Here is a 27,664-nt window from a genome sequence, read left to right as displayed (position 1 = left end):
ACGCAGAGCACGGAGACAAGCGTCCCGAGACGTCTCCTCTAGCCATTCCCTTCCTGTCACTGCTGAGAGGGCGTCTGGGAGACACTGCAATGGTTTTCCTGTAAGAGGGAACCATTTCCTGAGAAGTCAGTTTGCTTTTGTTTAAGAGAATGTGTCAGTTTTCTCCTTTCCCAGTGGCTGCCAGGAAGCTTCCAGCCAAATCTGTAGTCCACCCCCAGTGGGGGCGCTTGGCTCCTTCTCAAGCCATGTCTGATCTCTCCCTTCTCTGGGACCCTTTGCTCGTGAGACGGTCCAGGGAGGACTGGGGGCTGGCCTGAGCCAGAGTGGGTGGTGGGCACGCCAAGGCCAGATTCCGACGCTGCTCATTGTGGGGCTCCAGTTAAACGTTTGCTCACTGAGGACTTAAGTGCAGTCAGCTCACACTACTGTTCTGGTTTGTATTTGGAGAGAATCATGTACTTTAAAGTCTGTAAGAAAAACAGCTTCAGAAAACCAGGACCAGACACGGGCACCCTCTCAGTACCTCCCTGTTCGTGGAGATGAGTTTTCAAAGCACTTTGACACCTGTCCCCACCTGTCTCCTCACAACCACTCTGGAGGGAGGCAGGGCCCCAATTCATCCCCCAGGAAGCTGAGGCACGGGGAGTGGGATGTTTGCCCGAGGCCACATGGCAGGAGCCACCCAAGGCGACCTTTCCCCCCACTGACCTGCACTGTCCTTTGGTTCCACAAATGCTGGTGACCTGGGGGAGGGGTGCAGTTACTGAGGGCAGCCCGCCAAGGCAGAGCACCGGCGTCCACCCCCGGGGTCTCCTGGGGAAGGTGGGTGCGGGCACAGCCAGCCATGCTCCCAGAAGCCTGGACACCTGTTATCTCATATAAAAAGCTGTATGTGGCCATGACGGTCAAGTCCAGCCAGGAGTCAGTCACCACCAAGCTCAGGTTTGTGCGTGAGGAAGCAGTCTCAGCCATCACCCCTCCCTTCCTGAAAGAGGTGTGGCTTCCAACAGGGCTGGGGAGGGGGCTCCGGCTAGGAATGGAGGCCGTGGAGAAAAGCCCCACGTCCCCACAGAAGTGACTCACCACACACGTGTCCCAGAGTCACAACCCTCCCAGGGAAGCAACCAGAAGCGGCCCTGAGGTTTCCTGAGGCCCCAGCGCGGCCCCACTACCTGCAAAAGCTAAGACGCTGCCTGCCCAGCGTCCTGGCCTCTTAGAAGTGAACAGCCCCGGCGCAGCCCCTCACCGTGGGGTGACGGTGACAACAGTCTAAGTGTGTTTTATTGCCCATCTGACAGTTCAACACAAACACTCAACAGAAAGCAAACAGAGCTGGCTCCTTGTGCTCATCTCCAGACCCGGGGCCTCTCCTCCAGCCGGGTCCCCCTCCCCGGGAGGCGCGGGCTCCGGGAGAACAGTGCCTCCCACTCCTCCGTCTGGGGCGGGGCCAGGCCGAGCCCTCCCCAACGGCAGCCCCCTCCTGTGCAGCATGAGGTACCTGGGTTCCACGGAGCGGGCCGCCACTCCTAGCTCCTGGCCTTTTCCTGGGTGAGCCTTCAGGGGAGCTGGGAATCACCCAGGGAGTGGGCAGGCAGAGGGGGGAGAAGGTGGGCATGGGAGGTGGCCAGAATGGGGCTTCCAGGGCAGGGGCACCCAGATCAGGGGGATGAAAAACAGGAAGCGGGTGAGTCACTGCAGTCAGTCCAGCGGGAACACAGACCACAAGGTGGCAGCACCTGTGCCCAGCGGGTGTGGGCGCTCAGCCGCGGGGTCCGCCCTGCCAGGCAGCCTCACGTGGCCTGCCTCTGCCTGGCCGAGGGTTGCGTCCCCCCAGCACTCACATCATTGATGTCCTAGAGCAAGGCCTGGGGAGAGAGGGGCGCTACCCCCAGTCCACCCAGAGCATCCCACTTTGCTTGTGGCCCCACCAGGTCCCGTCTCCATGGAATCAGTGCCCCAAGAAGGCCATAAACAGGTGATGTACCCATCTCCCCAGCAGTCAGCACGGACTGTGTTCTTCCTAGTCATCTCTAACCTCAGACCCGAGTCCGAAGAGGTGGGGGGCTTTTCCAGACAGCCCCTCCAGTGGCCCTGCTTCCCAGTGTGTTGAATACGAACTCACAACAGATCTAACTCAGAATATTAAGAATGTTCCGTGTATTTCCTGAAGAGCTGTGGCTCAGGCCTGCTGGGTTCTGGCTGCTTCCATCCAGGAGAACTGGTCCTGTTGGCCCTGGTCAGTCCTGAGCCCTCAGGCTCAGCGAGGGCTGGAGGCCTTGGGGACACTGATGCGGGCTGTGGGGCTGGGGACCGGGCCTCTCAGAGCTTCCTCAGCCACGTGGGCCCGGGCCTGCCCATCAGCCTCCCCGCTGGACCCCTCGGGGGTGCCTAGTAGTTCACGAGTTGAGCCGAGCAGATGCCATCCTTTTTGTCGAGCTGCAGGAGTCAAAGGTGCGGGGCTCAGTGGCCACAGCCGGGGGTGCGTGACATATCCAGGCCAGGCCCCCATGAACCCCACCTTTCCTTGTCCTCTGCCTCCTCCCTCTTCAGCAAGCCCCTGGCATGTGCTGTGCTCCCCGTCGCCGGGGCAGCATGTGTTTCTGACCTCCAAGGCCTTATGCCCTTCACACTGGCAAGCAGAGGCCAGGACAGCACCCCCAGGGCCCCTGCCCTGCCACCCGCCCCTGCACCCCCCCCAGCACTGATGCCTGGCACCTGGTGGTCCTGCCTGGGAGCCACACTGGGCTTCTGGGCCAGGGGCGGCTTCTTGGAGGTCCCGCTGCGGGGGGCAGGGCTAGGCCGGCCGGGGTCCTCCTCACCGGGCGCCCCCACGGCCCCGGCCAGCATGTAGTGCTGCTTCCGCAGCTCCCCCAGCCGCACACGCTCCACCTCCAGGGTCTTCTCCAGCTCCAGGACCCGCACCTGCAGCCCCGCAATGCCGTTCAATGGACCCCACAGCCGTGGCCCAGGGAGCCTTCTTGGAGCTCAGCCACAGGAGAGGGACAGGAGGAGGGGACAGGGAAGGATGCAGGAGGGACAGGGGAGGATGGAGGAGGGACAGGGGAGGATGGAGGAGGGACAGGGGAGCACGGGGGAGGGACGGGGGAGGGACAGGGGAGGCCGGTATGGAGGAAGCTGGGCTGCTGGGTGTGGGTGCCTACCTGGGTCTCCATTTCCTGCTTCTTCAGCTTGATGAGGGAGAGGCCGGAGAAGTCCATGGTGTCTGTGACCAGAGGGAAGGGTAAGTGTCTGGGTGCCAGCCTCCACCCCGGCTGCTACACCAGGACCCCGGCACTCGCCTCTGTCCTCGATCTGCTCCTGGCCCGACTTGGTAGAGGCCACCACGTTGGCGGCCATCTCGTTGACGGCGCGCGAACACTCCTGCAGGCGACTCAGGTGGGGGCTGTGCTTATTGGCCTTCACCTGGGGAGAGTGCGGGTGGGTCAGGGGCCTGCTGGGCTCACCCCCTTCCCCTCGTCTCCCTGCCCAGAGCGGAGAAACCCGAGGTGAGAGGCTGAGCACGGAGCCTCACCTTGGAGGCCGCCACCAGCTGGGCTGTGCTGGCCGCGATCTCGTGGGAGCAGACGATGAGTTCTTCATACTTGCCCGTGTGAAGCACCACCTTGTCAGCTGACTCCCTGGGGGCAGAGCCAGGCAGGGCCTGGGTCTCCAGCCTCATGGACAACCGGGCCACCCCCACGCTCCCTCCCCAGACCCTGAGCACCACACACCCTGCTGTGCCCCACCCCAACCTGGGGCGACATACACCAGCTGTGTGGCTCCCCAGCCCACGGCCTTGGAGGCAGAGATGAGGCCTTCCGTCCACCTGGAGTTCTTGGCATAAAATTCCTGCTGCGTGGCTGCCCCCTAGTGGCGACAGGAGAGCAGGGCGGACCAATGAAGGACATCACAAGTGGCAACAGATCTCCCACTGAGCCCTTCTCCCCTCACCCCAAGCACAAGGGCGCACGCCCGGGCCATGTCAGGGGCGAAGCTATGATTCCCAGGCACGCTGCATGCGTGGGAAAGGTCTGCCATCACTGCACACTTCAGGTGTCTCGTGCCAGAAAGAGCCCCATGGCCAGGCTTAAGCCACAGGGTGATCTGGGGTCCTGCCCCTTTCAGGAATCTGTGGCCCCAGCGGTGTGGGCTGCCCACCAGGGACGGGCCCACTTGGCCTAGCGAGGGAGGTGCTGTCAGACCAGCGGGCAGCCTAGCTCACCCTGCCGCTCTCCACAATTTCCTTCTGCAGGCTGGTGGACGTTGTCACCAACAGCCGGATGGCCTGCCGAGACCAAGACACATGTCACTCTCAGGCGGCCCTGCCAGGTACAGAGCCCGCCCTGGGGTCCCAGCCAGCCACTCACCTTCATCAGGTCTGTGCAGGAGTTGAGGATCCTGGGGAGAGGAGGGAGGGGTGGGGAAAAGAGAAGGATCTGCAGTGTGGCCCCAGAAACCCCTGAGGAGCGTAGGGAGTCTGGTCCTGCCTCTCATGGGAAAACCACTGGGCACTCCGCAGGTGGGCCCACAGGGTGGGTGTGCTCTGCTGGTTCCCAACCCTTCTTTCTACAGCTGAACAGTCAGGACAGAACCCCCCTTCCAGATCTGGGAAGGCTGCTGGGAACCTGCCCCACCCTGGGGGGCAGAAGTGGGGCTCACCTCTCGTTCACCTCCAGCTTCACCCCAGAGCTGGCATGGCGGGCCTGGTTCATCATGTCCTACACCCAACAACAGAGCTCTGAGCAGGCTGGGAGGAGGGCAGCGTGGGAGGCAATGGCCCAAGGAGGGAAAGCCAGCCCCCGCCCCCGCCGGCACCCCAGGTCTGACCTACAGGGGCCGTCTGTCCCTCACACGGAGGCCGAGTGCAGAGGTGGGTGCAGCCAGCACTCGGCCCAGCCCAGCCCCCAGGGCTCCTGCACGAAGTGGAGGCACCCCTGCACCGGGTCCTCACCTCGATCCTCCGCACGGCATCTTCGATGGCCGCAGACGTGGCCGCCATCTCCTTGTCCACCATAGCCCCAAGCTCCTCCTGACGCACATCCAGGCTCTTGGGCTTCAGCTCCTGGGGGACGAAGGTATCCAGGGGTTAGACAGGGTGGATTTGACCCCTCGCCACCCCACAGAGCCTGGGAGAGAGGCTGGGGCAGCCATGTTCTGTGTCCTGCAGCCGCAGGCTCTGCACATGGCACCTGTACAGCCCAAACTGGAAGGAGGTGAAGAAAAGTTGGAGGTGAAGAAAAGTTGGGGATGTAAGCCCCACCCAGGTGCCCTGGCCTGTGCTCGCAGTCACGGCTGCACACCTCACCTGCCCCAGCTGAAGGATGCCCTGCAGGGGACCCCGCACCAGGCCAGGCCGGGCCTGCAGCAGAGCCTGCTGATCCTGCAGCTGCCCCACGAGCTCCAGCGCCCTGCCCCCACACTCCCTGCAGGTGTCGATCAGGCCTGCGGGGAGAGGGCGGGGAGAGAGCCGTGAAGGGAGCCGGCTCCAGGAACCCTGGAAGACCCCACACGCAGGCCCCAACCCCGTCTGACACCAGGACCTGTCCACAGCCCCCTCTTGCCGGGGTCGCCCAGGAGGACCACTGAGATACAAGGTCAGGGCTCACTTACGGTCAGCAGGGTCAGTGGGGGCCAGGTGGGAGGTGGCGCTGCCGTGGACAATGGTGTCCGCAGCCAGGTGGGCAAACTGGGTCAGCGCTGCCACCAGGGCAGAGGCGTCTACGCAAGGAGAGTGGTGAACCTTAGCACTGCCGCTGCATAGCTCATCCAGCTCCCAGCCCAGCAAGCCAGAGACAGGCACCAATCCCCCAGCTTAGGGGGGTGGAGGGGGAGGGAATCATGCAGCCAGAAAGCAGAATGGGAACCACACTCAGGTCTGTGACCCCAGGCCCACAGGGCTGGGTTCCTTGGTGGAGCTGGGCTCCGAGGTAGGGGTGGGGGAGGGGAGTACCTGCTCAGCTTCCTGATTATGGGAAACCTCCCCAGAGGCAGAAGGCAGCGAAGGCCTGGTGGACCCAGCACCTCAGCTGGCGGCCTCTGCCCTGCCCACTCCTGTCCCCGCTGTACTTACCTGCCCTGGAGGTCAGGTACTGGGCGTGGCCCTTCTCCAGGGCACTCACTGCATCCAAGGCCGACTGGGCCCTGCTCACCAGGTAGTCTGCAAGCACAGGGAGAAGCAGTGAGGGGCGGAGCCCGGCCTGAGGCCCCATCATCCTTCTGCCCGCCTCTCCGGGTGGGAGGGAAGAGGACCACGGCGCGAGCGCCTGCACCTGCACTGGGGGCGGCCCTACCCGGGGAGCTAGTGCAGCGCAGGTGCAGGGGGTCGTCCAGCTTGCCCACCGCATCCCGCAGAATGCCCTCGGCCTCAGCGGCTGTGCTCCGGAGCACGGCGAACTGCTCATCCAGGAGCCTTTGCTGCAGCCGCTGCTCCTGAGACTCCTGCCGGAAGAGGGGAGAGGAGGCTTAGACCCCACTGCCCCCCAGGGTCAGCCCCACGGGCTGGCAACCAGCCAGGTCCCGAGCGCGGAGACCCTTGCTGTGGGGGAGGAGGTTCTGAAAAGAGGCCCTGCTCCACCCCCAGTGCTTAGGCTCAGGAGTAAGGCGGACAGCTCAGTAATGAAAAGGAATTCTGTCCCGATTCAGCTGTTAACACGGGGTGGGGGGGGTATGGGGATGGGGTATGGGGGAGAAGGAGGATTAGGGGGTGGGAGGGGGAATGGAAAGGGGGGAGGGGGAATGGAAAGGGGGAGGGGGAATGGAAAGGGCGGAGGGGGAATGGAAAGGGCGGAGGGGAAGGGGAAGGGCGGAGGAGAGGGGGAAATATAAGAGCGAGAGCGCGAAGCGAGGGGAGGGGTGGGGCGGGGCAGGGCGGGGCGGGGCAGCTACCTTGTCCGCCAGCCGCCCCTGCAGCTCGCCCCTCTCCCGGGAGCTACGCTGCTGCTCCTGGCTCAGCGCCTCCTCCTTCTCCCGAACCAGGCTCTGGGCCGCCAGCAGGTCCTCCTCCCGCTGCCGCACAGCACTGCTCAGCTCGTCCTTCTCTGCACTCAGCGCATCCAGCCTCAAGCTCAGCTCTGACCCGCTCTGTGAAAACCTGGTGTGTGAGCGAGGCTTCCAGAGGCCGCGCCTGCCCCCCTCCCCACCTAATCAACAGACAGTTCCTGCGGCCCCATTAGACCGAGGGCCAAGGACCAAGTCCCGTTTCTCACGCATCCTCTCAGGTACGGGGTCAGAGCCCCACCACAAGAGCACCGAGGGCCCCTCTGAGCCAACCCAACTCCTGTCCCACCCGATCCCAGGAGGCCACCCTACCCAGCGGCCACCACACCTGCTCCGTGCGGCTCAGGGCCTCCTGCGCGCGCACCAGCTCTCCAGCCTTGGCCTCCAGCTCCCTCTTGAGTTTCTCCAGCTGGTCACTCTGCTCCTCCAGCTGAGACGGGACAGGACAGCGCATCACAGGGACTGTGGAGCTGGAGGGGATGCTGCGGGGTTGGGGGAGGAACCCACCAGGCAGGGCCTGTGCTCACTGGACGCACCTTCATCTCCGACTCCCGCTTCACCTGCTCCACCTGGAAGGCCAGCTGCTCCTTCACCCGCGCCACCTCCTCCTGGCTCTGCTGCGTCACTGTCAGCTGCTTGGCCGTGTCTGCGTTCTGCACAGGCGGGGGCCAGGCTCGGAGTTGGGCTCTGCAGGCGCCGGGGGCTCCCCTCCTCCCGCAGGCTCCGCCCCCGCCCGGCCCACCTTCCGGAGCAGCTCGGCGTGCGTGTTGATAAGCTCGCTGTGCTTCTCCTTCAGCTTGCTGTAGCGCGCCTCCGTGGCGCTGGCCCTCTCTGTGCAGGAGGGGAAGGCCGTGAAGCCCACCCCGCGGCCCCCAGCCCACCCCGTAGCCTGGACCCCACCTGCCCCGCTCGGCCCCGCACGCACTCTCGGCCTCCTCGCGCAGGCCCTGGTTGCGCTCGCCCTCCAGCTGGGCGGCCCGCAGCTGGGACAGCTCGTGGCGGAGCTGCTCGTTGTCCACTAGGGCCTTCTGCTTCTGCTTCCGCTGCTCCTCCAGCTCAGCCTCCAGCGTGTTCACCTGGCCCTTCAGCTGCGAGATGTACCGCTGGGCCTGCGGAGGCAGGAGGGGCGTGGGTCCCGCGGGCGGGGCAGCCGCAGGGTCCAGCCCCCCTCGGCCGCGCCCCTCACCTCCAGCTTGATCTTGTCCAGTTCTGCGCGAAGCAAGTCCACCTCCCTCTTCAAGGTCTCAATCTGAAGGTCCCTGGGGACAGAGGTCGGGCAGAGTTTTCCCAGGCCCACAGAGTCCTGGCGTTCAAGTTCTGTCAACCAGGACAGTCAGGAGACCCAGGCACAGCAACTGGTCTCATCGGTGGCCCCTTGGGATTTGGGCACCGCTAGTTCTTGTGAAGGCTATTTCAGTCCCCCGGGCCCTCTCACCTGTCGTCCTTCATGGAGCCATTGGGGGGTCCAAACGTCTGCTCGAAGAGGTCAGCCACCACCTGTCACAGCAAAGCACGGTGACCTCTGCCCCAACTGCCCCAGGTCCTCCTGGCCAGGAGAGAGAGGGAGACAGCCCAGGGACCGTGACCCCCCAACACCCCTCCTCAGCAAGGGGGCAGCTCACCGCTGGCTCCCCAGCTGGGGGACCCGTGCTAATCTCAATGAGGTTCTCAGGCTCCTCGTCCTCAGGGGCCTCCTCTGGGATCACCACCACCGGCTTGATGTGCTCCGCCAGCGCCGAGGCCCGCAGGAAGTTGGGAGGTCCCTGCGGGGGCAGTGGGTGGAAGGTGCTCAGCAGCCCCACCCTGCCAGGAAGCCCTCCCTCTGCCAACCCCACAGCCCACGTGGGGCACCGCCAGCTGCCCAGGGTCCTCCAAGCGCACACAGCCCAGGGCAGGCACCAGGGCTGCAGCGAAGCAGCGGCCTCTGGAGGGCGCCAGTACCTCGGGCAGCCGGGGGATCTGAATGAGTCGCTTGAAGTAGAGCATGTCAGAGGCTCTGCGGAAGAAGTTTCTGAGACTGCCGGGAAGGTGGGAGGGGAGGGACGCGGGTCAGAGGAGCCAGGCCCCAGCGGGCGTCCCCAGCGCATGTGGCTGAGAGTCACAGCGCCTCTTTCCTGCTATCCTCAGCCCCACCAAGGCTGGTACCTGTGGAACTGCTCATGGAACCGGTCCCTGTGACCTTGCAGAGTGTCCGCAGGGAGACCTGGGGGCAGTAAGGTTTAACTGTAAGGTCTCACTGCTCTGTGGCTAAGACTTCAGATCCACTGCCTCTCTTTCCCTTCCCCGTTCCTCCAGGTTCCAGAAATTATAATATTATATAAAATTATTATAATATAATATAATATAATCATAGATTAGAGAGGTCACTAGCCACCTGGCCAGGTCCCGCCCACCATCGGGAGGGCCAGAGGAGACCCCTGTGAGGGGTCAGCTCTCTGCTGAGCGAGGGAAGGAACCGTGACCACAGCTCGCACAGTTCACTCATGACCGGCTCTGCCGCACCTTCAAGGCGCACCCACACTCATGTGCCCGGGGCTGACACTGGAACAGCTCACACACCCCGGGCCAGTGGGTCTCGAAGCAAGGTCTGGGATGAGCCCTTTCCGAGGGTCTGCTGGGCCCAGACCCTTCCTGAACACGAAGGAGACGCCACGTGCCCGTGCCTGTCCGAACACTGCCTCCTCCCAGGCCAGACGTTTAAGAGAACAGCAAACACGTGAAACTATGCGACTTACTGTATCTCTGTTTTGGAAAACAGTGATTTTTCATAACAAGAATGTTTTTATGTTAATGGATAATGGAGTTTATTACTGCTATATTTAATTAGTAAATAAAGATACCTTGGTTTCATTCCTGTGTGTCTATCAACACAGCCCTCTGGGGCTTCGGCTGACCCTCAGGGCCCGAGGCAGGGGGGGTGGGGGGTACTCACAGGAGTGCAGCTTGAACATGAGCTTGACCGTGTAGTGGTAGAGGTGGCTGCAGTCCTGGATGACCTGGATGAGGGGAGCCAGGCGGCACTGGCCCGAGGACATCTGGGACACCGCGATGGCTGTGTTGAGCTGCCGGAAAACTGCAATAAAGAGGGGCAGGAGGAGCAGCCTGAGCTGGGGAGCCAGGGAGGTGCAGGTGCAGAGCCCACCCTGGCCAGAACTGTAATGATGGCCGTGGTGAGGACAGTGGCATCTCACAGCACTGTCACAACAACCCTGGGATGTGAAGACGGGGCGATGGCCTGGGGAACGGACATTACAGCTCCTGGCCAGGCAGCAGGGCTCTACCCCAGGCCTGCGGACACCGACGTGCTCTCCTAGGCCAGGACAGACTCTGTGCACTGAAGCTGCCTAGAACTCAGGCCCAGCGCTCCCACCAACTAGGGTGACAGCAAGGGGGCAGCAAATAGAATCTAGCTCAGCTCTGGGGGGGTGTCCTGAGAGCCTCCGGGGGGAAGGCCAGGACTAGGAGCTGGAGGGACAGGGTGACTTCGTGGGGCCTGTACCCACGGGCCTCCAGCTCACTCTGAAACTTTGGGAGGTAAGGAGGCCTGAGGCCATGCAGCCCCAAGGCCTCATCCTGCAGACGTGGAAACAGGCTCACAGCTCAGGACACGGCTCTGCAAACCCCAGGGGTCAGTCTCCCCTGCCCCTGAGAATCAGCCTTTCATCCAATGGACCAAGCAGGAGGGAAAGGGACAGACATACTGCTGCCCCAGCCGGCCTCCTCTCTGGGGCAGGGAGAGAAATGACCGTGAGGAGGCCCCCAGGGCGGCCCACCCAGGACATGTTCTGGATGGGCAGGCGCCAAGCCAGGGCCCTGCTCTTGATCTGCCCGGGGTGGGACCATCCGCCCACCTCCAGTGACACGAGACGCCGGGAGGGAAGGGACGAGGAGGAAGGCACTACATGCTGCCCCTCACCTGCTTAAAACTAAATTCCTAATGACATGTCATGTCAAGTACACTTTTCTTGCAGAAACTTAAAACACACATAAAACACTATTTGGGGTTTAAACACAACGTAGCCATTTCTCCACTGAGGGGTGTTCAGGACATTTCCCAGTTTTGGCTGTTGGGGGAACGCCCTCCGGCCCCTGTGCCGTTTCTTAGGGAGGAGCCAGCATGCGGGGTGGGGGCGCCCACCTTGGGCTTCCTCCCCTCCCCACTGGGAGAGGCACAGATCTGCAGGGCAGCTGCCCTCCACTCCCCGGGTCAGGTCCTCGGCTGGCCCTCCTGGGCATGAAAGGTTCAGATGCCCCCAGACTGGCCTGGCCTCAGGAGTCTAGACACCGGAATGCCAGGAGGTGCCCAGACCCACCTCTTTCTAACTCCTGGTTTCCCCTTAAAAAGGCATTTGCTTCTCACTCTCCTGCGGGGAGCACTGAGTCACCCACAAGTTGTTATGAAGCTGCCACTTAGAACAATCACCTCTGCAGCCTGGGGAGGGTGAGCTCCCTGAGATTTCCTGTCCAGCGGCTGCTGGGTTCCTGGGCTGGGAAATCCGACGTGACTCAGAGTCCTTTTTACAGCAGACAATGGGCCAGACGGCCCAAACCAACTGTCACGGGGCAGGATCTGCAGACGCCAAGGTCGGTGGGAACTTGGGTTGCGAACCTGGAAAGGAGGCTTCTGGTGCCCCCTTCCCCATCCTCCCTGCCTTGAGGCCAAGGGAGTGGGTTTGTTCAATGTAAGAAATGGCCAAGACCGTGCCCTGGGCATACCCAGCTGGGGCCTGGCGTCCTGCAGGGGCAGTAAAGGCCTCTCTTCCCCAGCTTTGAGGGCACCTGGAGGCCTCGAGACCTGCTCTTGGCAGGGCCGTGGACCTCAGGGGGCAGGTGCATTTAAGAGTGGTAAGTCAGGCTGGCCACTAGGGGTGGCAGGTCTATGTCCCTCTTGTCCCAACCCTGGGCCCTAAGGACTCACAATCAGACCCCAGATCATATCCTCAGCTACTCACCTGATTCAGAGAGCTTCAGCTCGCAGTCCATGTAATCAAACATCTCCACGGTGAGCTGGAAGCTACGGAGAGGGGTGGGCAGAGGAGGGCTAAGCCACAGGGGTGTGGGGCGTGCCCCCACAAGACGCCCCAGGTCACAGAAGGAGCAAGTTCATCAACATGTCTTTGCAGATACAACAGTCCATCAGCCAAAAATGCCCAGTTCCAGGTACACCCCATCCCCTTAGCTTTGGCCTCATCTCCTGAACATGACCTTCAGCCCCAGACCGAGCACAGCCCCCAGGGAAGCTGGGTGAGGGTCACTGTAGGAAGAGACAGGGGAACCCAGGGAAGGACTCACATGTTGTTGACGTCAGTCCCAGCGGCCTTCTCCAACACCTCGTCTGTCACCTCCAGGCCCGCAGGAAACTGGGGGTGCTGCAGAGAGGACACCCCCACTCAACCATGGCCCCTCTCGGCCCTGGCCCAGAACCAGTTCTAGCTTTTGAGGGAGGGAAAGGGGCCGGAGGAGCCCCCTCGCCTGTGGAGCCGCCATCTGCCCCGGGTGCCAGCTGAGAAGGGGCTGCAGCAACTGCAGAGACCAGGGGAGAGGGGACAGGAAGTCCAGCCAGAGCCAGAGGCCGCCCCAAGCCAAGGGCAGGGCTGAGACCACCTCCAAGCCCGCAGGAACGTGCCAGGGCCTTGACTTTCCTGCCGTCCTGTCCTGAGTCTCCTCTGGGGTCAGGTCGGGGCAGGACAGAGCCCACCTTCCCTCTACGTCCTAGGACATCACGGAGGGAAGAGCCCCGGTCCCTGCAGCCCCACGACTCTCCGAGGAAACTACCTTAAGGTGGAAGGAGATCTTGGTCAGCAACAGTTTGGTGTAAACATTCACCAGCTGTCCATATCGGTCATGCAAATGCCCCTGCGGAGACAGGGCCCCAGGTAAGGACTCAGTGCCCGGGAGCACGCGCAGGGTAAGCAAGGAAGCTGAGCCAGAGACGCGAGGTGGGTATCATTCCCTCACCCACCCACACTGTCACTTATTCACTCGACAAACACTGCATGACCAGCCAGAGGCGGCCAACCCCCTCTCTGCCTATCACTCTCTCTTCTTATCATTTTTGCCAAAGAAACTCTTGTGACAAGAGAGCTCTTTGTCCGGGGCAAGAGGCCAGCTCTGAGTTGGGATACTTTATTAAAGTGGTGGCCGGGGAGGCACGTTCCAACGGGCGCGTGTACACATCCTCCCAGCTGCCTCCTCTGTCACTTCCAAACACCACATCCCCTGCGGCCACGCCAGCTGGCCCTGTGTCTGCAAATGGCACCAAGGATGCCGTTTTCCATCCTTCAAGGGGCTTCCTCTCCACAGGCTGGTCAGTTCCCAGAGGCCACCTGACCCCGCCTGGCTGACAGGCCCCAGCAATGCTCCCAGGGGACAAAAAAGGCCAGAGGCCCTCCCCTCCACCCAAGAGGAAGCCTAATTCCTGAGGGTCTCGGAGTGGATCTAGCACACAAGCCCCGCGGCTCTGTGAATGAGACTCCTGGGGACCTTGCAGAAAACACAGGTTTCCAACCCTGAGACTCAAAGGCAGCCGGTCCGGGGGGGCTGGGAGTCTGCACCCCTCCCTCAGCCGGACAGAGTGGAGTACTGCCACACTCCCCAACTCACAGGAGCTAAAGGGCGAGTCATTTCTGGAGCCAGAGGGCCCACTAGTGACATGTTTGAAACTTCTGGTGCCAGGCGCTAAAAGCCAGGCTGTAATTTCTTTTACTGATGCTCACCTCCCCGAGCCGTGGCCCCACATAACATCTCTAACTTGCTGAGAGAAAGGCAGAGGACACCCATCCCAGGTGCTCTACTCCCTCAGACCATGTGCTGGGGGCCCAAACTCCAAGCAGGACTTTCTGGGCAGTGCCACCTGCGAGGCGCTCGGGCCACGTGCCCGCTCCCCGCACCTACCCACAGGTCTCCAATCTCCCGGATGTTGCTCCGATACCGCTGGCAGTCATGCAGCACCTGCACGGAGGGGGAGACGGCGGGCAAGGATGAAGGCTCCCGGCCCCGACACGCCTGTGCCTGCACTAGCTGCGACGCCGAGGGCGCAGGCCTGGGGTGGAGGGCAGCAGGGGGGGTGGGCCTGTCCGGAGCTGAGGGAGGCAGACGTGGGGACAGTCTCTCATTTCAAAGGTCACCACTCTGCCTCCCTGGGGGCTGGCCTGCTCAGGGGGTGGCAGACGGAGGGCCTGGGCCCAGGAGGCATGGAGTCATTGCAACAGGAGACCTGCCCCTTTGGAGAGCAGTGGGCAGCGGCTACTCACATTGGGGTGCCCATCTCGGAGGACCTTGTGGAGGACGTGGCAGAACTTCCAGCTGAGGATGGAGCTGCTGGGAAGCGGCAGACCGATGGCATAGGACCAGAAGGTGAAGGCCCCCTTCTCATGGTGGGTGCCCAGAATGATGCCTACCAGGTCAAGGCCAAGTGCAGGCAGCAGAGACTCTAGTCGGGGGAGGGTCGGGCTGCTCAGCAGGTACAGCTGGACAAGTGACTGACTGCAGAGGCGGACGGGGAAGGAGGGCCCCAGTTCGCCAAGAGCCATGGTTCTCGGCCAAGTAAGAGAAAGGCCAAGGTTACTGCCACGGATTTAGGTGGCCCGAGGGCCTAAGACAATAGGTGGCCTTCCTAAGATGGGACTTGGAGTCTGGAAGGTGAGCAAGGCTGGCCTAAGGCCACAGGAGACACGCCCCATCAGGCCACCTGCGGCGCCCACTGCTCCCCACATTCATTTTCCCCACATCCTCCACCCACTCCCCCCGCTCCTGGGGCCCAGACGGACAGGGGCAGGAGGATACGCCGGGCATGCTTCTCCTTCACGGGGGCCTCCTGGGTGTTGATGGCTTTGCTGATGCTGATGGCCTGGGAGGGACAGAGGAGGCAGAGGTCAGAAACCCGGCAGCCTTCCTGGGAGAGACCCCACCAAAGGGGGAAAGGCTGACACACAGACAGGGCTGGCTCTTCCTACAGGTTAACGGCAGGTGCAAAGGGGCTGCCGTGACCCGAGCCCTCACAGGCTGTGGACTCCCCCAAGAGACACACGTCACCCCCACTTTGCCGTGGGGCACAGCCCAGAGAGACAAGGCCCTCACAGCCACTACGTGCAAAACCAGCTGGTGGCAGGGCCTGTAACCCTCTGTCCACCCACCCCGCCCCACCCTGAGCTAAGGGCCTGGGTGCTTGTGGACTGAGAAGAGCTGCTGGTGCCGTTAGCGGAAGGGACAGGACAGGGTCCCCGACCAATGCAGACTCCCCCCAGGCCGGCCGGTGCTCCCAAGTCTCCCCCAGCTCCGGCACCAGGGCCCACACTGCCCTTCGCCCAGGCCGTCCAGGGAGCTGGCTGTGCAGGGCAAGGGTTCAGGGTACTGTACGCTCACCCTGCAGCCCGGCCCCGCGCAGGCTTGTCAACAGCCCACCCAGCAGCAGTGGGGGCAGGAGGGGACAGGGCGGAGAGGGAGCCCCGTGGGCCAGCGGGGGCTTTTTCTTTTTATCCCAGAGGCCACTGTGCTCTCCACCTCTGGCTCGGGGACAACAGTAACTATCCCTGCCGGGCACGGAGGCGACTTCACTCATCTACAGTCTATTGTGAACTGACTGTGGGCCTGCTCTGCAAGGCTGAACATTTCCTCCATAAGAAAAGCAACCCCCTGGGAGCCGGCGGGGCTTCCTGCTCCGCCCCGCAGACCTAGGAGCCATGGGGCTGGGGGCTGGGCCAGGCCCCTCGGCCCCTCCCTCCCACCCCAGCTCGGGGCTGACCTCCTTTCACACACAGCACCCATTGTGGCCATTCCTGGCGCGGGGCTGCAGGGTGCACACCAGGCCCCGGGTGCCACTGTCCTGGCATCAAGGCCGCTCTCCCAGCCTGGCCTCGCTGTACCAGGGACCTGAGAAATGCAGACAGGCTCTGGCTTCTCTTATTCTCGAAGCCTCAGCGAGCCAGATGCAGAAGGCTCTCCATGCCCATCTGTTCTGTGTTTGCCGACCCTCTGCCAGCACGGCCTCCCTGAGGCCACACGCCCGTCTTCATTCAACAAGCATCACTGAGAGAAGCTGCGCCCCCGCCCCACCCGGCAGAACTCTGCCCAGGGTAGTGGCGATGAGGATGATGATCAACAACCAGCAACTCCTGGGTGCTTCCCTGTGCCTGGCACAGGCAGCAGGCTCCCAGTAACAACCTTGGCAAGTCATCACGAGCCCACATTCCTGATGAGGAAACTGAGGCTCAGGGAGTTCAGGTATCTTGTCTGTACAGCTAATAAAGGCAAAAGGTCTGGCTGACTCCACGCTCCGTGTCCCTAACGACCCTGCTATACAACCCTCAGGCACCTCCCTCCAGTACAGCGGACGCCGCAGTGCAGGCGACAGGGGGTGAGGGCCGTGGCTCCCAGCAGCAAGCAGCAGCAGCTCGTAAGCAGGGAGCGCCTGTCTCCGGGGGTGTGTAACCCCATCCGCCAGCCGCCCTGACACCCGAGCTGGCTCTTCTGACAACTGCCACCTGGTCCAGGAGGTCCCAGGCAAGAATAGAGCAGAGCCGAAGCCACACATGCAAAGCAGGCTGCCCAGGAGGCTGTGAAAGCAAAGATGCAAACTGCAGTCCCAGGGCAGATGCCAGGAAGGGTGTGCTCGCGTCTCCCTCCTGGAGAGCAGCCCTCCCTGCCCTCCCCCAGGGCCTGCACACAGCTGGGAACGGGAGCAGGGACACACCCTGAAGGGAGGGAGGGAAGGGCTGGGGCCCAGGGTTAAGCATTCCTGCCCCCCAGTCTTCCCCGCAGGCCCCTAGGCACACAAGCTTTCACTTCATCCTTGGTCCAAATGTAAACCGAGCGCCCTCTTCCGGCTACGCACCAGACCTCCAGAGAGAGCACCTGTCCCTCCCCTCTGGGGTCTCTGCTAGCCTGTCACCCTCCCGGCCACCCTATTTAAACCTCCCTGACTGATGCTTCTCCTTGTGCTCAGCACCCCCGACGACGACAACGGTGTCTTCCTGTCTGTCACCACCCCCCAGCCCCAGCCCACGTCAATGCCAGGAGGGAAGAGGCTCTGCCCCTGTGCTACGGGGCCGGGCACATGGGAGGTTCTCAAAAGCAGTGAGGGAGGCTCGGGGGACCCAGTGAGACGTGGTAACTCAGGCACACGGCACCGCTGCCTGGGCGCCAGGCCTCCCCCCGTCCCTCCCCCCACTGACTGCAAGAACAGGGTCCCTCCCGGCGGGAACACGGCCCCGTTGTGTGCAGGCGGCAGATGTGTGGGCCGGGAAGCCTCACAAGGAGGCACAGTGCTCACACAGAGGGGGTCTGTGGACGCCGCACAGGCCCGCTTTCCCTCCCAGGCGCCACAGCCAAGCCTCGTCCCAGGAGGGGACGGCAGGCCCAAGGGACGCCTGTCGCCTCCCCTGACCGTCCTGAGTGGGCCACAGAGGTGGGGAGAGCACTAGGGTTCTTCTCTGCAGCCCTGGCATCTGCCCTGGGCGATTCTGACACAGCTTAGCTTCTGGGTTTACAGGAGAGGCAGCTCTGACTGCCAGCAACACTTGGTTCTGTCTACACAGCGTGGCAACACTTGGTTCTGTCTACACAGCATGGCATCCTCACGCCGGCCCAATGGGTGACTGTGGGAAAACTGAAGGATAAGGGGGAGTCAGAGGGGCATCATGGGGGCTCTCTCCGGCCTGCCAGACTGAAAAAGGCCCCCACCTGCCCTGGTACAGCCACGGGGCAGCTCTGACAACAGCAAGCACAATCCGTCCCAACGGGCGGGATCGAGGGCGGGGGAGGGGGTCTTCTGGGAGAGGCAAGCTTCCAGCGGACTGGACTGACTAGGGCCCCGGGGTCGAGATGGAAAAGCCAGAGACGGAGAGAGGGCCCTGGGCGACCGTCTGGGGCTTTGTTTACCGGGACGCTGTCTGACTCTGAGAGGTCGGCGCCGGGAGCAGCTCTCCCCACTTCCGACCTGGGGCAGCGAAGCGCAGCAAGGGCAGTAACGGTGGGTCTGTGAGACCCCCAGATATGCCCAGAGAGACTCTGGGGGAGGGAGCTGGAGGGTCGGCAAGGACAGCAGAGGGCGGATGGATCGTGAGGGAGGTGATTAAACAGCTTCCGACAGCTGCTGCTCCTTCTGGGCTAGAAAAATCCGAGCTCAGGCCCCGGGGAGGTGCCTCGCTGGGAACCCTCCAAGAGTCTGCACCTTGTTCCACCCAGCGCCCGGACTCCCGGTGTGGGGCCTGACCCTCCGCAGGGCAGGGTGGGGACCACGCCGCGGGCTGGGAAGGCTCCAGCAGGCTCCGGACACACAGCCAGACTCGCCAGCACTGAGAAGCCCGCAGGAGGCGTATTTCATGCCGCAAGGCCAGCAGACTGTCTCAGTAACTGAACAATAAAACAGTTTTTGTTGACTTCAGCTGTGTGCCAGGCATGGTGCTGAGCACCTCATTTAATCTCCTAAGTAACGCTGGTGGCAGGAAAATCCAAGCAAGGAGGTAAATCACTTGCTCAAAGGTCAATGATTAAATGCTACCGGGCACTGACACCCTGCCACGCACTGTTCTAAGCACTGTCCCCACACAGACGGCCCATACCCAAGCCTCCATGAACCTGGCAGAGAAGCTCCCAAGGTGGCTGGGCAGGACTCAGACGGGGTGCTTCAGGCACCACTGGGTCCCAGGCCACCTGTCTCACTGGGGTAGGGGTTGGGCCGAGGGGGCCATGTGCCAACACAGACGTCCTTCCCTGTCCCACCACAGGGACCTGCTCCAGAGGGCCTGCTACCACTCAGGGAGGACCTAGGCCCACTCCAAGTCAGCATGCAGATCTCGGATCTGGGAGTTGTTCAAACCATGGATGGTAACAGCAACCAGGCGGCACCAGGCAGTTCACGGGGCTCCTCCAGGCCTCCCCTACTCCTGCCGGTGAGGACGGGCTTCTGACTTCAAGCCCCGGCCTTTCGCTCAGTGGCTTCTGTCCTGCAACCAGGGTGGGAATGTCCGGAAACGCCTCTTACGAGGGCCCCACCGGATCCATGGGAGCCGGAGCCTCAGGACACACCTGTCCCTGCTTCCAGGAATAAACTCATTCTTGTTCGTCTAATAAAAATCCAGTCTGGTGCCAGCAGAAGCGCCGGAAGTCAAGCCTGAAGAGACAATCCCAGGACCTAGCCAGACAGAGCCACCAGTGGCATTATTTGTCCCTGCACCGGTGACTGCATGGATACACAGGAAAGCATCTTGGCGCTGTTCAGCAGGGAGCACCCATGAGGCAGCCAGGCTGGGGCAGGAGCCCCAGCAGGTGACATTCCTGAGAGGCTTGTCACCTGGTATGGACTTGAGACAGAAACCTTGGGGTACAGACACCATCAGTGAAGCCAGGCAACCAGGCCGGGACGCTCGGGTCAGTGGCAGCAGCAACGCTGTTCCTGCCCCATCGCTTGTGGGGCTTCACGCCAGGCAAAGGGGCCGCACAAATTTCAGGAAGAGCCAAGCAGTCGGAGGACAATGTCGGGGGACAGTCACTGAGGATGGAGGAGGAGCATGAGCCACTCATGGGGCCATAGCCCCTCAGCCCAACGCGTACCAACACTGGAACGCCGTTCTGGAAACCCACAGCCCTCGGCAAGGGGTCAGAGCTGAGTGACCGTGGAGGCTGCAGCCCTGGCCGTTCCCTGTGAGCTCCAACCCCTCCAGGCTGTGGGGAGCTCTGCACAGCAAAGGGATACGGACTCGGGGAGACCCCTTCCCCAGGAGCCCACGCACCTGGCAGCCCACACGAATAGAAGCAAATACAGGTCTTCTCGGCCAGTTTCAGCCCATGGACTCTGCACCTGTCCACCCAGACTTACCAGGGAGACTTCGCTTTAGAAACTTCCCCTTTCCCGCCTGGGAAGCAGGAATAAAAAACCCTCAAACAAAACCTTGCTTTGTTCGAGCCACATGTGTCTTCCTTCTGTCCCTCAAACAGGGCAAGCCAGGTCCCACCTCCAGGCCTGGCTGTGCTTCTGGGGTCACCTTGCTCGGAGATGAAACGCCCCTCCTGAGGGGTCTCCCCTAAACACCTTAACTAAAGCAGCCCCTCCCTCCACACGGACAGCACCCTCCTGCTCACGTTCACCCAGGACATTTGTTATCTGAAACCAACCCATCTGCTGACCTTTTATAGTTTCTACCTCCGAGCCCTGAACAGATGCACTTGGCGTGAGAAATGCTGTTGGTCTTGCTCCCTGCCGCACCTCCAGTGCCGAAACCCGTGCCTGGTGGCCAGTAAGTCTTTACTGGATGAGAGAAAGAGCGAGCACTTGAATGAGCAAAAGCTCTTTCAAATGTAAGCACTGGTTAAATTCAAGGCAGTGAGTGTCTCTTTCTCCAGCTAATAATTTAATCACTGGAATTAAAGAGTAAAGGCAACCATAAGACAGTTTCTATTTTTAAAATCAACCCTGAAATGAATCAGACTTAATCCTCCTTGTACTGTTATCATGACGCTTAACAGTGGCACTTGGCAGGGACAAAAACATCCTTCAAAGAGCAGGGGCACAGGGACAGGCAGAGAGGTGGGGCAGCCTGCTTCAGTGTTTTCAGAGTTGTCTGAAGGACAGAGAGATCCCATTCAAATGCTTTTGCCACCTCAAAGGCCATTGATGAAAGCAAACACAGGATTTCTGCAGCTGAGGCGGTGGCTGGATGTGGTCACGTGCAAAGCAGCGGGGAGCTCAGGGCCGGAGGTCTGCAGCTCAGTCACTTCAGCTCACGGGAGGTCAGTGGAGCAAGGCTGTTCCTGCCAATTCGACTGTCCTTCCCCTTCATTCATGTCCCCTGTCCCTGCTCTCTCAAGCCAGGCCTCTCAATCATTTCACCATTTACGAAACTGGAGGGAGGGCGGTGCTTGGAGGAGGGCGTGAGCCACAGGCAGGAGCCTCCCACTCACCAGGATGAAGTTCACAGGGGCCACTGCCACCTCTCCCCAGGGCTCTGCAGGTGACAAGTGAGGAGGAAGAGGAGGAGTAGAGGACGTGGCCCCGAGTCCCATCTCCAGGATGGACAGGCAGCTTCCTTCCCTGGGCCCTGGTGACATGTCTCCACAGACCTGTCTGTCCCATAAGCCAGGGGGGTGAGTCATTCCCTGGCAGGAGAACCTACGGCAGTTTGAAGACTGTTTATTTTAGCAAGATGGAAAACAGCCCCGCCACTACTAAACTTTTCTCCAAGGGCCCGGTCTCTCCCTGCAGTGGGTGCCACGGTCTTTTAGGCCTCACCGAGCAGCGGCATCAAAGGAAGACCACCAGCCTCCCCCGGCTGGCTCAGCACACACACCGAGGGCGGCCCCTAGGCCGGGCACTCCTGGGTGCTCGGACGAAAGAGGGGCCAACACTGCCCCTGTCTGAGGATCTTGGGGTACAGGGGAAAGTGCTTAGGGGCTCAGAGCAGGAGGCAATGCAACCTCTCCTCCGTGACCCTGGATCTAAACACACGGCCACCCGCACGTCCACCCACTCCCGCAGGGTCAGCGCAGCGTCTGGGGAGATGGACACAGGGTAACATCGCGAGAACTAGGGAAGCCCAGTAAGGCGCGGGCAGGAGGCGGGCAGCTGATGGCTTTGCAAACAAGGTGATATTTGAGTCCACCGTGGAATCAGGTGGAGCAGGGGGAGGGTATGGCTTACAGTGCAGCCCGGCTGGCACAGGCCCTTTAGGCCGGAGTCTCAGGTTAGCCGGCTGGGTTTCCCTGTCTCCCAGCCAAGCAGGCCTAGACTCGACTCCAGAGTTTCCGCTTTAAGCTGCTGGACTGCAGCGCCCAGGCGGGTTTCATTCACAAACGGGCAGGCCTGCCGGCCTGGGGGCCAGATCAGGAGCGCAGGCGTTTCTGCCAAGGCAGCTACTTTGGGCTTCCCCTGGGAGTACCTTCCAGAGGACAGTGTCACCTGGAATCAGGGGCCTGCTGTCCAGAAAAGGGGCGGGGGGGGCGGGGTCTGGAACATGAGCACCGCAGGATCTCTCTTCCAGGAACAGCTGTGCCCCACCTTCCCACCTCGGCCCAACCCTGGCAGGGATCTGCTTCTCTTCCCAACAACCCAGTCCCGCCCTCCTCATTTACAGAGGCTGAACGAGGGACACAGGAACAGAACCCAAGAGGGCATCATTTCTCCTTTCAGTCCAGCCTGCTTTTCCGTGCACAGCTACTCAGTGCAGCATTTACTCTGCATCGGGCACGGTGTCGTCCTGCAAACCTCACAGCCGCTCCGTGTCTCGAGCACTGCTATTATCTCCATTTCACAGATGGGGAGACTGAGGCACAGTCTTCCCCTTAACTGCCCTGCCACAGCGCACCTGTCCGTCTCCCACCTCTCTGACTCCTTTGCTGAAACGAAACCTCTTGTCCAGGAGAATGATCTTTATTATCTTTGCATAGCACGCCCCAGAGCACCGGAAGCAAGCCAACACACACACAGTAAATGTCCTCATGAACGTGTCGTGGGACAAACATGCATCAAAGATGGGGAGGGGGAGGGGAAGGAGGAGCAGCCCCAACCCCGCCCTGGACCAAGAGGTCAAAAGACACCTGGGGAGCCCAGGGGGATTCTGGCAGGACTCCCCAGGAGCCAGGAAGTCAGCTGCCCTGCGCATCACCAGTCAGCAGAACCAGGTGGATGGTGTCTCAGGGGCATGAAACAGCAGTGCAATGAGAGGCGAGGGCACAGCTCACCACCCGTGACCCACCCCAGCTGGCCCTGCTCTGGGGGCGGGAGAGGAAGCAGCAGGTGCTGATGTGCGGCGCGCGCGTCCTAGGTGGGTTGTCGCCTGCTGGTTTCTCTTCTCCTTTTCAGAAAGCCTTGGCTGGCCCCTGTTCTCCAGCCCCTCAGCCAGCCTGCACGTGCCCGGGCAGCCGGGTGGGCGGAGCTGGGGGTATTCTGCCTTCCACTACAGAGTTTAATTTCCTCCCAAACTCGGGGGTGAGGGGACTTTTTAAAAAAAAACATTTAAATGAGGCCCCAAAGGGTTAGTGACTTGAGTGTGGTAACACCACAGTGTCTACAAGGAATAACGAAGACAGACAGGGAGTCCGCCTGCCTGCCCAGCAGAGGTAGGGTGACAGCACGGGTGGGAAGGAGAGTCAGGGCAGAGGAACAGCGTGTGCCAAGGATGGGAGTCTGAAAGACCACTGCCTATTTGGGAACAGCCTTCAAACCAGAAGCTCGAGTTAAGTTCCCAAACCTGTCTGGGCCCTGTGGCTTTAATAATGAGATTCTAAAGAGTTCCTGGCTGGGAAACTCCAAAAAAAAAAAAAGATCCACATGTCCAGGGCTTCAATTCAGGCCAATTCACACCAAGTCACCAGCATTTAGACGCTGGCAAGTTTATAAGCTCCCCAGGTGATTCTCAACCCGTGCCAGTCAATCCAGTAGCTGCTGGCCATGTGTGGCTACTGAGCACCCCAAACATGAGCCCAGCTGTGAGTGTCAAACACAAAATAGATTTACTGACGGGGAGGGTATAGCTCAGTCAGTGGTAGAGCAGGTTTAGCACGCACAAGGTCCTGGGTTCCATCCCCAGCACCTCCTTTAAAATAAATAAACCTAATTACCTCCTCCACCTCCCCCAAAAAGCAAAACAAAAAAAAATGTTTTAATGGATTTATGAAGACTTGATAGGAGCAAAAGAATGTAAAATATCCCATTCATAATTTTTATAGTGATTACGAGTTGGAATGGTTGTAGTTTGGATACACAGGGCTAAATAAAATATATGATTAAAATGAATTTCACCTGCCTGTTTATGTCAGCGTGGCTCAGTAATCTAAAAATTATACACACGTGGCTCCCATTCAGTTTCTACTTGATAGCACTGTTCTAATGCGAGCCAGACTGAGAAGCCCTGAGTGTCAATAAATGTTAATCTTTACAAGATTTCGATCCTACAAAGGCTGCTGAGGGGACATGTCACACTCTGACCTGGAAAATTGGACCTATGAACTGTTTTCCACCTGCTGCTCCCCCTCCCCAGCTCCTTTCCCACCAGAAAACCCCTAACACCTGGGTAGCTTTACCCCAACGCCTATCACACCCCACCACCACCCCCGGGCCTGGCTCACTGAGCAGTGCGGCCCCTCTCGTCCTGACCCTCAAGGAAGCTTTCCTTCTCCTGCAGGGGAAACTGAGGCCCAGAGCAGCAAAGGGGCTCACAGATAAGGAAAAAGCAAGCTTGGAGTTTAGCATTTCCAGGACTCCTATCTGCTGAGTCTTCACTCACAATAAGCCTCAGAGATTGATTTCCTCTCCAGTAGAAGGTTGGAAATCGTTCTCAAATTTTAAAGCTGTTTTTTGAGGGGGTGGAGAAGGGAGAAAGGTGGCCAGCTGACCATGTGCACAGCACTAGACTACACGTTTCTGCATTCTGGATGCCTTCATTGCTTATTGCTGCTATAACAAATCGCCACAAACTCAGTGGTCGAAAACAACACAAATTTAGCACCTGACAGGACTGGAGGTCAGCAGTCAACATGGGTCTCATGGGGCTAAAGTCAAGGTGCCGGCAGGCCTGTGCTCCTTTCTAGAGGCTCTACTTGCCTTTTTCAGCTTCTAGAAGGACACCCGAGTTCCTCCCTCTCCAAAGCCTGCGATGGCTGGGGGAGTCCTCACCTCGCCTCTCATCACTCCGACCTCCTCTCCTGCCTCCCTCTTCTACTTTTAAATGCCCTGTGACTACACTGGGCCCACCTGGACAACCCAGGCTAAGCACCTACGTTAAGGTCAGCTGATGAGCATTTTCCTATCAGGGACTGTAAAATACTCACAGGTTCCCGGAATTAGGACACGGACATCTTTGAGGGGCCATACTTGAGCCCTACCTCTCTGTATCTACATCTTAAGACAGCCCTAAGGAGTACATGGAATTACCTCTATTTTCACAAGACGAGGAAACAGATTCAGGAGTTAAGTAACTTGCCCCGGGACACAGGCTAGCAGTCAGGTACACCTGCCTACAAGTGCCTTCCACGATACCACACCACCTTCTTAACAAGACAGGCAATTGTCAGGTTCAGAATACGGGTATACCGTGTTCCATAGTATTCTGCATTCAGAATAGCACCACAACAAAAAGCCAATACAATGTTGTCACTTCCATTTTGAAAAGGGGTTTTACCACCAAAGGGACTGTAGTCATAGGAAAGAACAGACCAGCTTTCTGGACGCCACCCCTGGGATTTTAACACCCACACACACACTCAAATCATGCAACAATCACAAGTACCACCACTCGAAGGAAGTACGACTGCCCTCCCTTCACACTCCTGACCAGGGCGCGGAAGGGACCTTTCTGCAAAACAGGGTGTGACCTGCCAAGAAAGCTAATATGGAGGCATTTTTCCTCCTCCTGACCCAGGAGTCCAGGAGGAAAAGTGAGGCTGGCAGGATGGCGGGGACTTAAATTCTAAGGAAGCCCAAGTGCCCCTTTGCTACCCAGGGCACTGTGGTCAAAGTGAAGACACGGGTTGCATCCCAAAGGGAAGGTGCGTCCATGGGTGGATGTGTTACTTTCTGTCCAGAAGGAGGCCCGAAAGCAGCAATCTCAGCTGTCTGCATCCTTTCCACCAATGGGGACTGGCTGACAGCTCACTAGATATTTCTGGGAGTGATCTAATTAAATATTAATCATGCACAAAACCTTATTCCTACATCTCTCAATAAGTCACTCTGAAGACAAGCAAACCCAGACAATGAACTCAAACTCCATTTCTTCAGAAAAAAGAGCCCCAGAATGGGTAAATCCTCTGAGATTCACCTATTACAAATTATTCATTATAAGTCACCCTCTTGGGCCGCGAGAAAAACCCAACCAGGAAGAACAAAATACGCTCTTGTTTATCAAACCAACCACCAAATGTGTGGTCCGGTAACAGGAAGAGATTCTTTCCCTTTGAGCTTTAGGAAGGTTGCCCTTGATTTATAACAATTTAAGGATAAGATCAATAAACTTTAAATTCCATCTCCTCTATGTAGCAATCAGCCCTCTTTATACCTCCTCAAAAGTACGGAAAAAAACTAAAAATCAGTGAATGAATCAAGCTCTGACAACACCCAGGTTCTCTCTGCCAATTAAAATTTTCTCCCCATCCTTCCACAAGTTCCTGGCACAATTAATTGCATATTAATGACTTTAAATGCCACATTTGTTTTTCTGATGGGCTTTCCGGGCTGAAAATATACCGTGGGCCAGATGGCGATCGCAAGGATAAATTAATAATTTGCAGCGAGGTTAGCTCAGCACTAGGATTTCAGAGCCAAGGTTTCCTGATCATTTTCCTTGTTAGTCTCAAGCACAAAGGTTAGATGTTTCCCCTGCATTTTTTTTTCCTTACTTCAAAATGAAAGTTGTAAGCTGCATGTGCTAACTTGATCTAAAAGAAACCGCAGAAAAAAGTCACTGCTCCCCGCAGGGAGACGTAGGAAGGAACCTCTTGCTAGTGGCAGACACAAACGTCACCATCCCGCTTCACACAGGGGTGAGAGGGGTCCTTCGGGCTTCCTTTATTTCTGAAGCAAAAATTTTCTGCTGTTTCAGTCTTGGCTGACTTATTTTTGGCAAATAAACACGTATGCTCTCCCCCTCCCCCAGGCGTAAGAACACCTCAGTGTTTGTAAAATAAAAAGGAACAGAAAACCAGAAACAGAGCAACACCCTCAGCAGGAGCACATGGACAGATAAACACTCCCGTCATTGTTTCATTTTTAAAATAACCTTCCCAGGATAGGCCACCCCCTGGAAGAGATGCAGGCGCGTGGGACGTGCGGGAAGGGAGCCCCAGGAAGTTTCTGTCTGTCAGGCGCCGGCATTTAATAAGGGGGTGTGAACCTGTTTATATGTGGGCCAGCGCTCGGGCAAACAAGTCTGGCTACATACGTGAAACTTTTAGCCCAACAGATAATAAGATACCGTGCGGCCCTGAAAACAGCTCAGGAGAAAAGGAAACAAGGAGTTTCCTTTAAGGAAATGCATTGCTTCCCCGAGGAGGGGGCTTTTTTTTTTTTTTTAAAGGCATGGAAGAAGGTGGCAGGGTTCCGGGAGGGGCGGCACTCCCCGGGCAGAGAAATCCAGTCGGGCTGGGCCGGACGGACGCACCTTGACCCACCTGGCCCACCGCCGTGTCTCGGCCCCCTCAGCTCCCGGCCACCTCGGTCCCCGTCCGCAACTTAGACCTTGGACACCTCGGTCGCCGGCAGCATCTCAGTCCCCGGCCACCTGGGTCCCCCGCCACCCCGGCCCCGGCGCGCGCTTCCGGTTCACCTGCGCGCGGGGCGGCTCGGGCGGCGGAGGCCGGGGAGCCAGGTGGCCGTGACCGAGATGCGGCCGGCGGAGCGAGGTGGCCGGGGAGCGGCCCGAGCCGCGGGCGCTCCGGAGGCGGGCGCAGGCCGGGCCCCGAGGGACGCGTGCGAGGGGAAGGGGAAAGGGCGCCGCCCGCCCTCCCGCCCGCGGCCCCGCCGCTCGCCTGGGTCTTGTCGAACTGCTCGCGCTCGGCCTCCAGGCTGTGGCCCGGCCTGCGGCTCAGCACCCGCGCCGGCACGTTCTTGATGCTGTTCATCCTGCCGCCGCTGCCGCCTCTGCCGCCTCTGCCGCCTCCTGCGCTCCCGGGCCCGGCTCCGCGCGACTGAGCGCGTAAGACCGCCCGCCCGAGCCTAGGCACCGCCAGGCCGTCCGCA

The 27,664-nt window shown here is 59.9% G+C and overlaps 1 protein-coding gene across 1 annotated transcript; it reads right to left on the bottom strand.

The window, feature by feature from the left end:
• Positions 1-1,263: 1,263 nt before the first annotated feature.
• Positions 1,264-27,664, bottom strand: HIP1R (huntingtin interacting protein 1 related). The gene is made up of 32 exons (XM_031442582.2): positions 27,454-27,664; positions 14,782-14,845; positions 14,250-14,392; positions 13,891-13,947; positions 12,772-12,852; positions 12,289-12,365; positions 11,949-12,010; positions 9,929-10,069; positions 9,142-9,199; positions 8,938-9,013; positions 8,619-8,759; positions 8,432-8,493; positions 8,183-8,255; positions 7,922-8,105; positions 7,739-7,827; positions 7,533-7,649; positions 7,325-7,426; positions 6,886-7,080; positions 6,291-6,438; positions 6,071-6,157; positions 5,611-5,718; positions 5,306-5,442; positions 4,952-5,062; positions 4,660-4,718; positions 4,368-4,398; positions 4,223-4,285; positions 3,767-3,867; positions 3,533-3,638; positions 3,300-3,423; positions 3,162-3,223; positions 2,716-2,922; positions 1,264-2,436 (listed from the first exon to the last, which is right to left on the bottom strand). The coding sequence occupies exons 1-32, from the start codon at positions 27,544-27,546 to the stop codon at positions 2,389-2,391; spliced, it is 3,207 nt and encodes a 1,068-aa protein (XP_031298442.2). The 5' UTR covers positions 27,547-27,664; the 3' UTR covers positions 1,264-2,388.

Source organism: Camelus dromedarius, chromosome 31 (genome assembly GCF_036321535.1).
Source record: "Camelus dromedarius isolate mCamDro1 chromosome 31, mCamDro1.pat, whole genome shotgun sequence".
In the NCBI taxonomy this organism is placed as follows: domain Eukaryota; kingdom Metazoa; phylum Chordata; class Mammalia; order Artiodactyla; family Camelidae; genus Camelus; species Camelus dromedarius.
Note: the sequence above shows the minus strand (reverse complement) of the source record. Positions and strands in the feature narration are given on the sequence as shown.

Excerpts from the sequence above, each read along its gene's own strand:
- HIP1R (XM_031442582.2), bottom strand. The coding sequence starts at position 27,546 with ATGAACAGCATCAAGAACGTGCCGGCGCGGGTGCTGAGCCGCAGGCCG. Across the intron at positions 13,948-14,249 it reads TCCGAGATGGGCACCCCAAT|GTGCTGCATGACTGCCAGCG; the intron begins GTGAGTAGCCGC and ends CCCTCCGTGCAG. Across the intron at positions 12,853-13,890 it reads GGGAGATTGGAGACCTGTGG|GGGCATTTGCATGACCGATA; the intron begins GTAGGTGCGGGG and ends CTGTCTCCGCAG.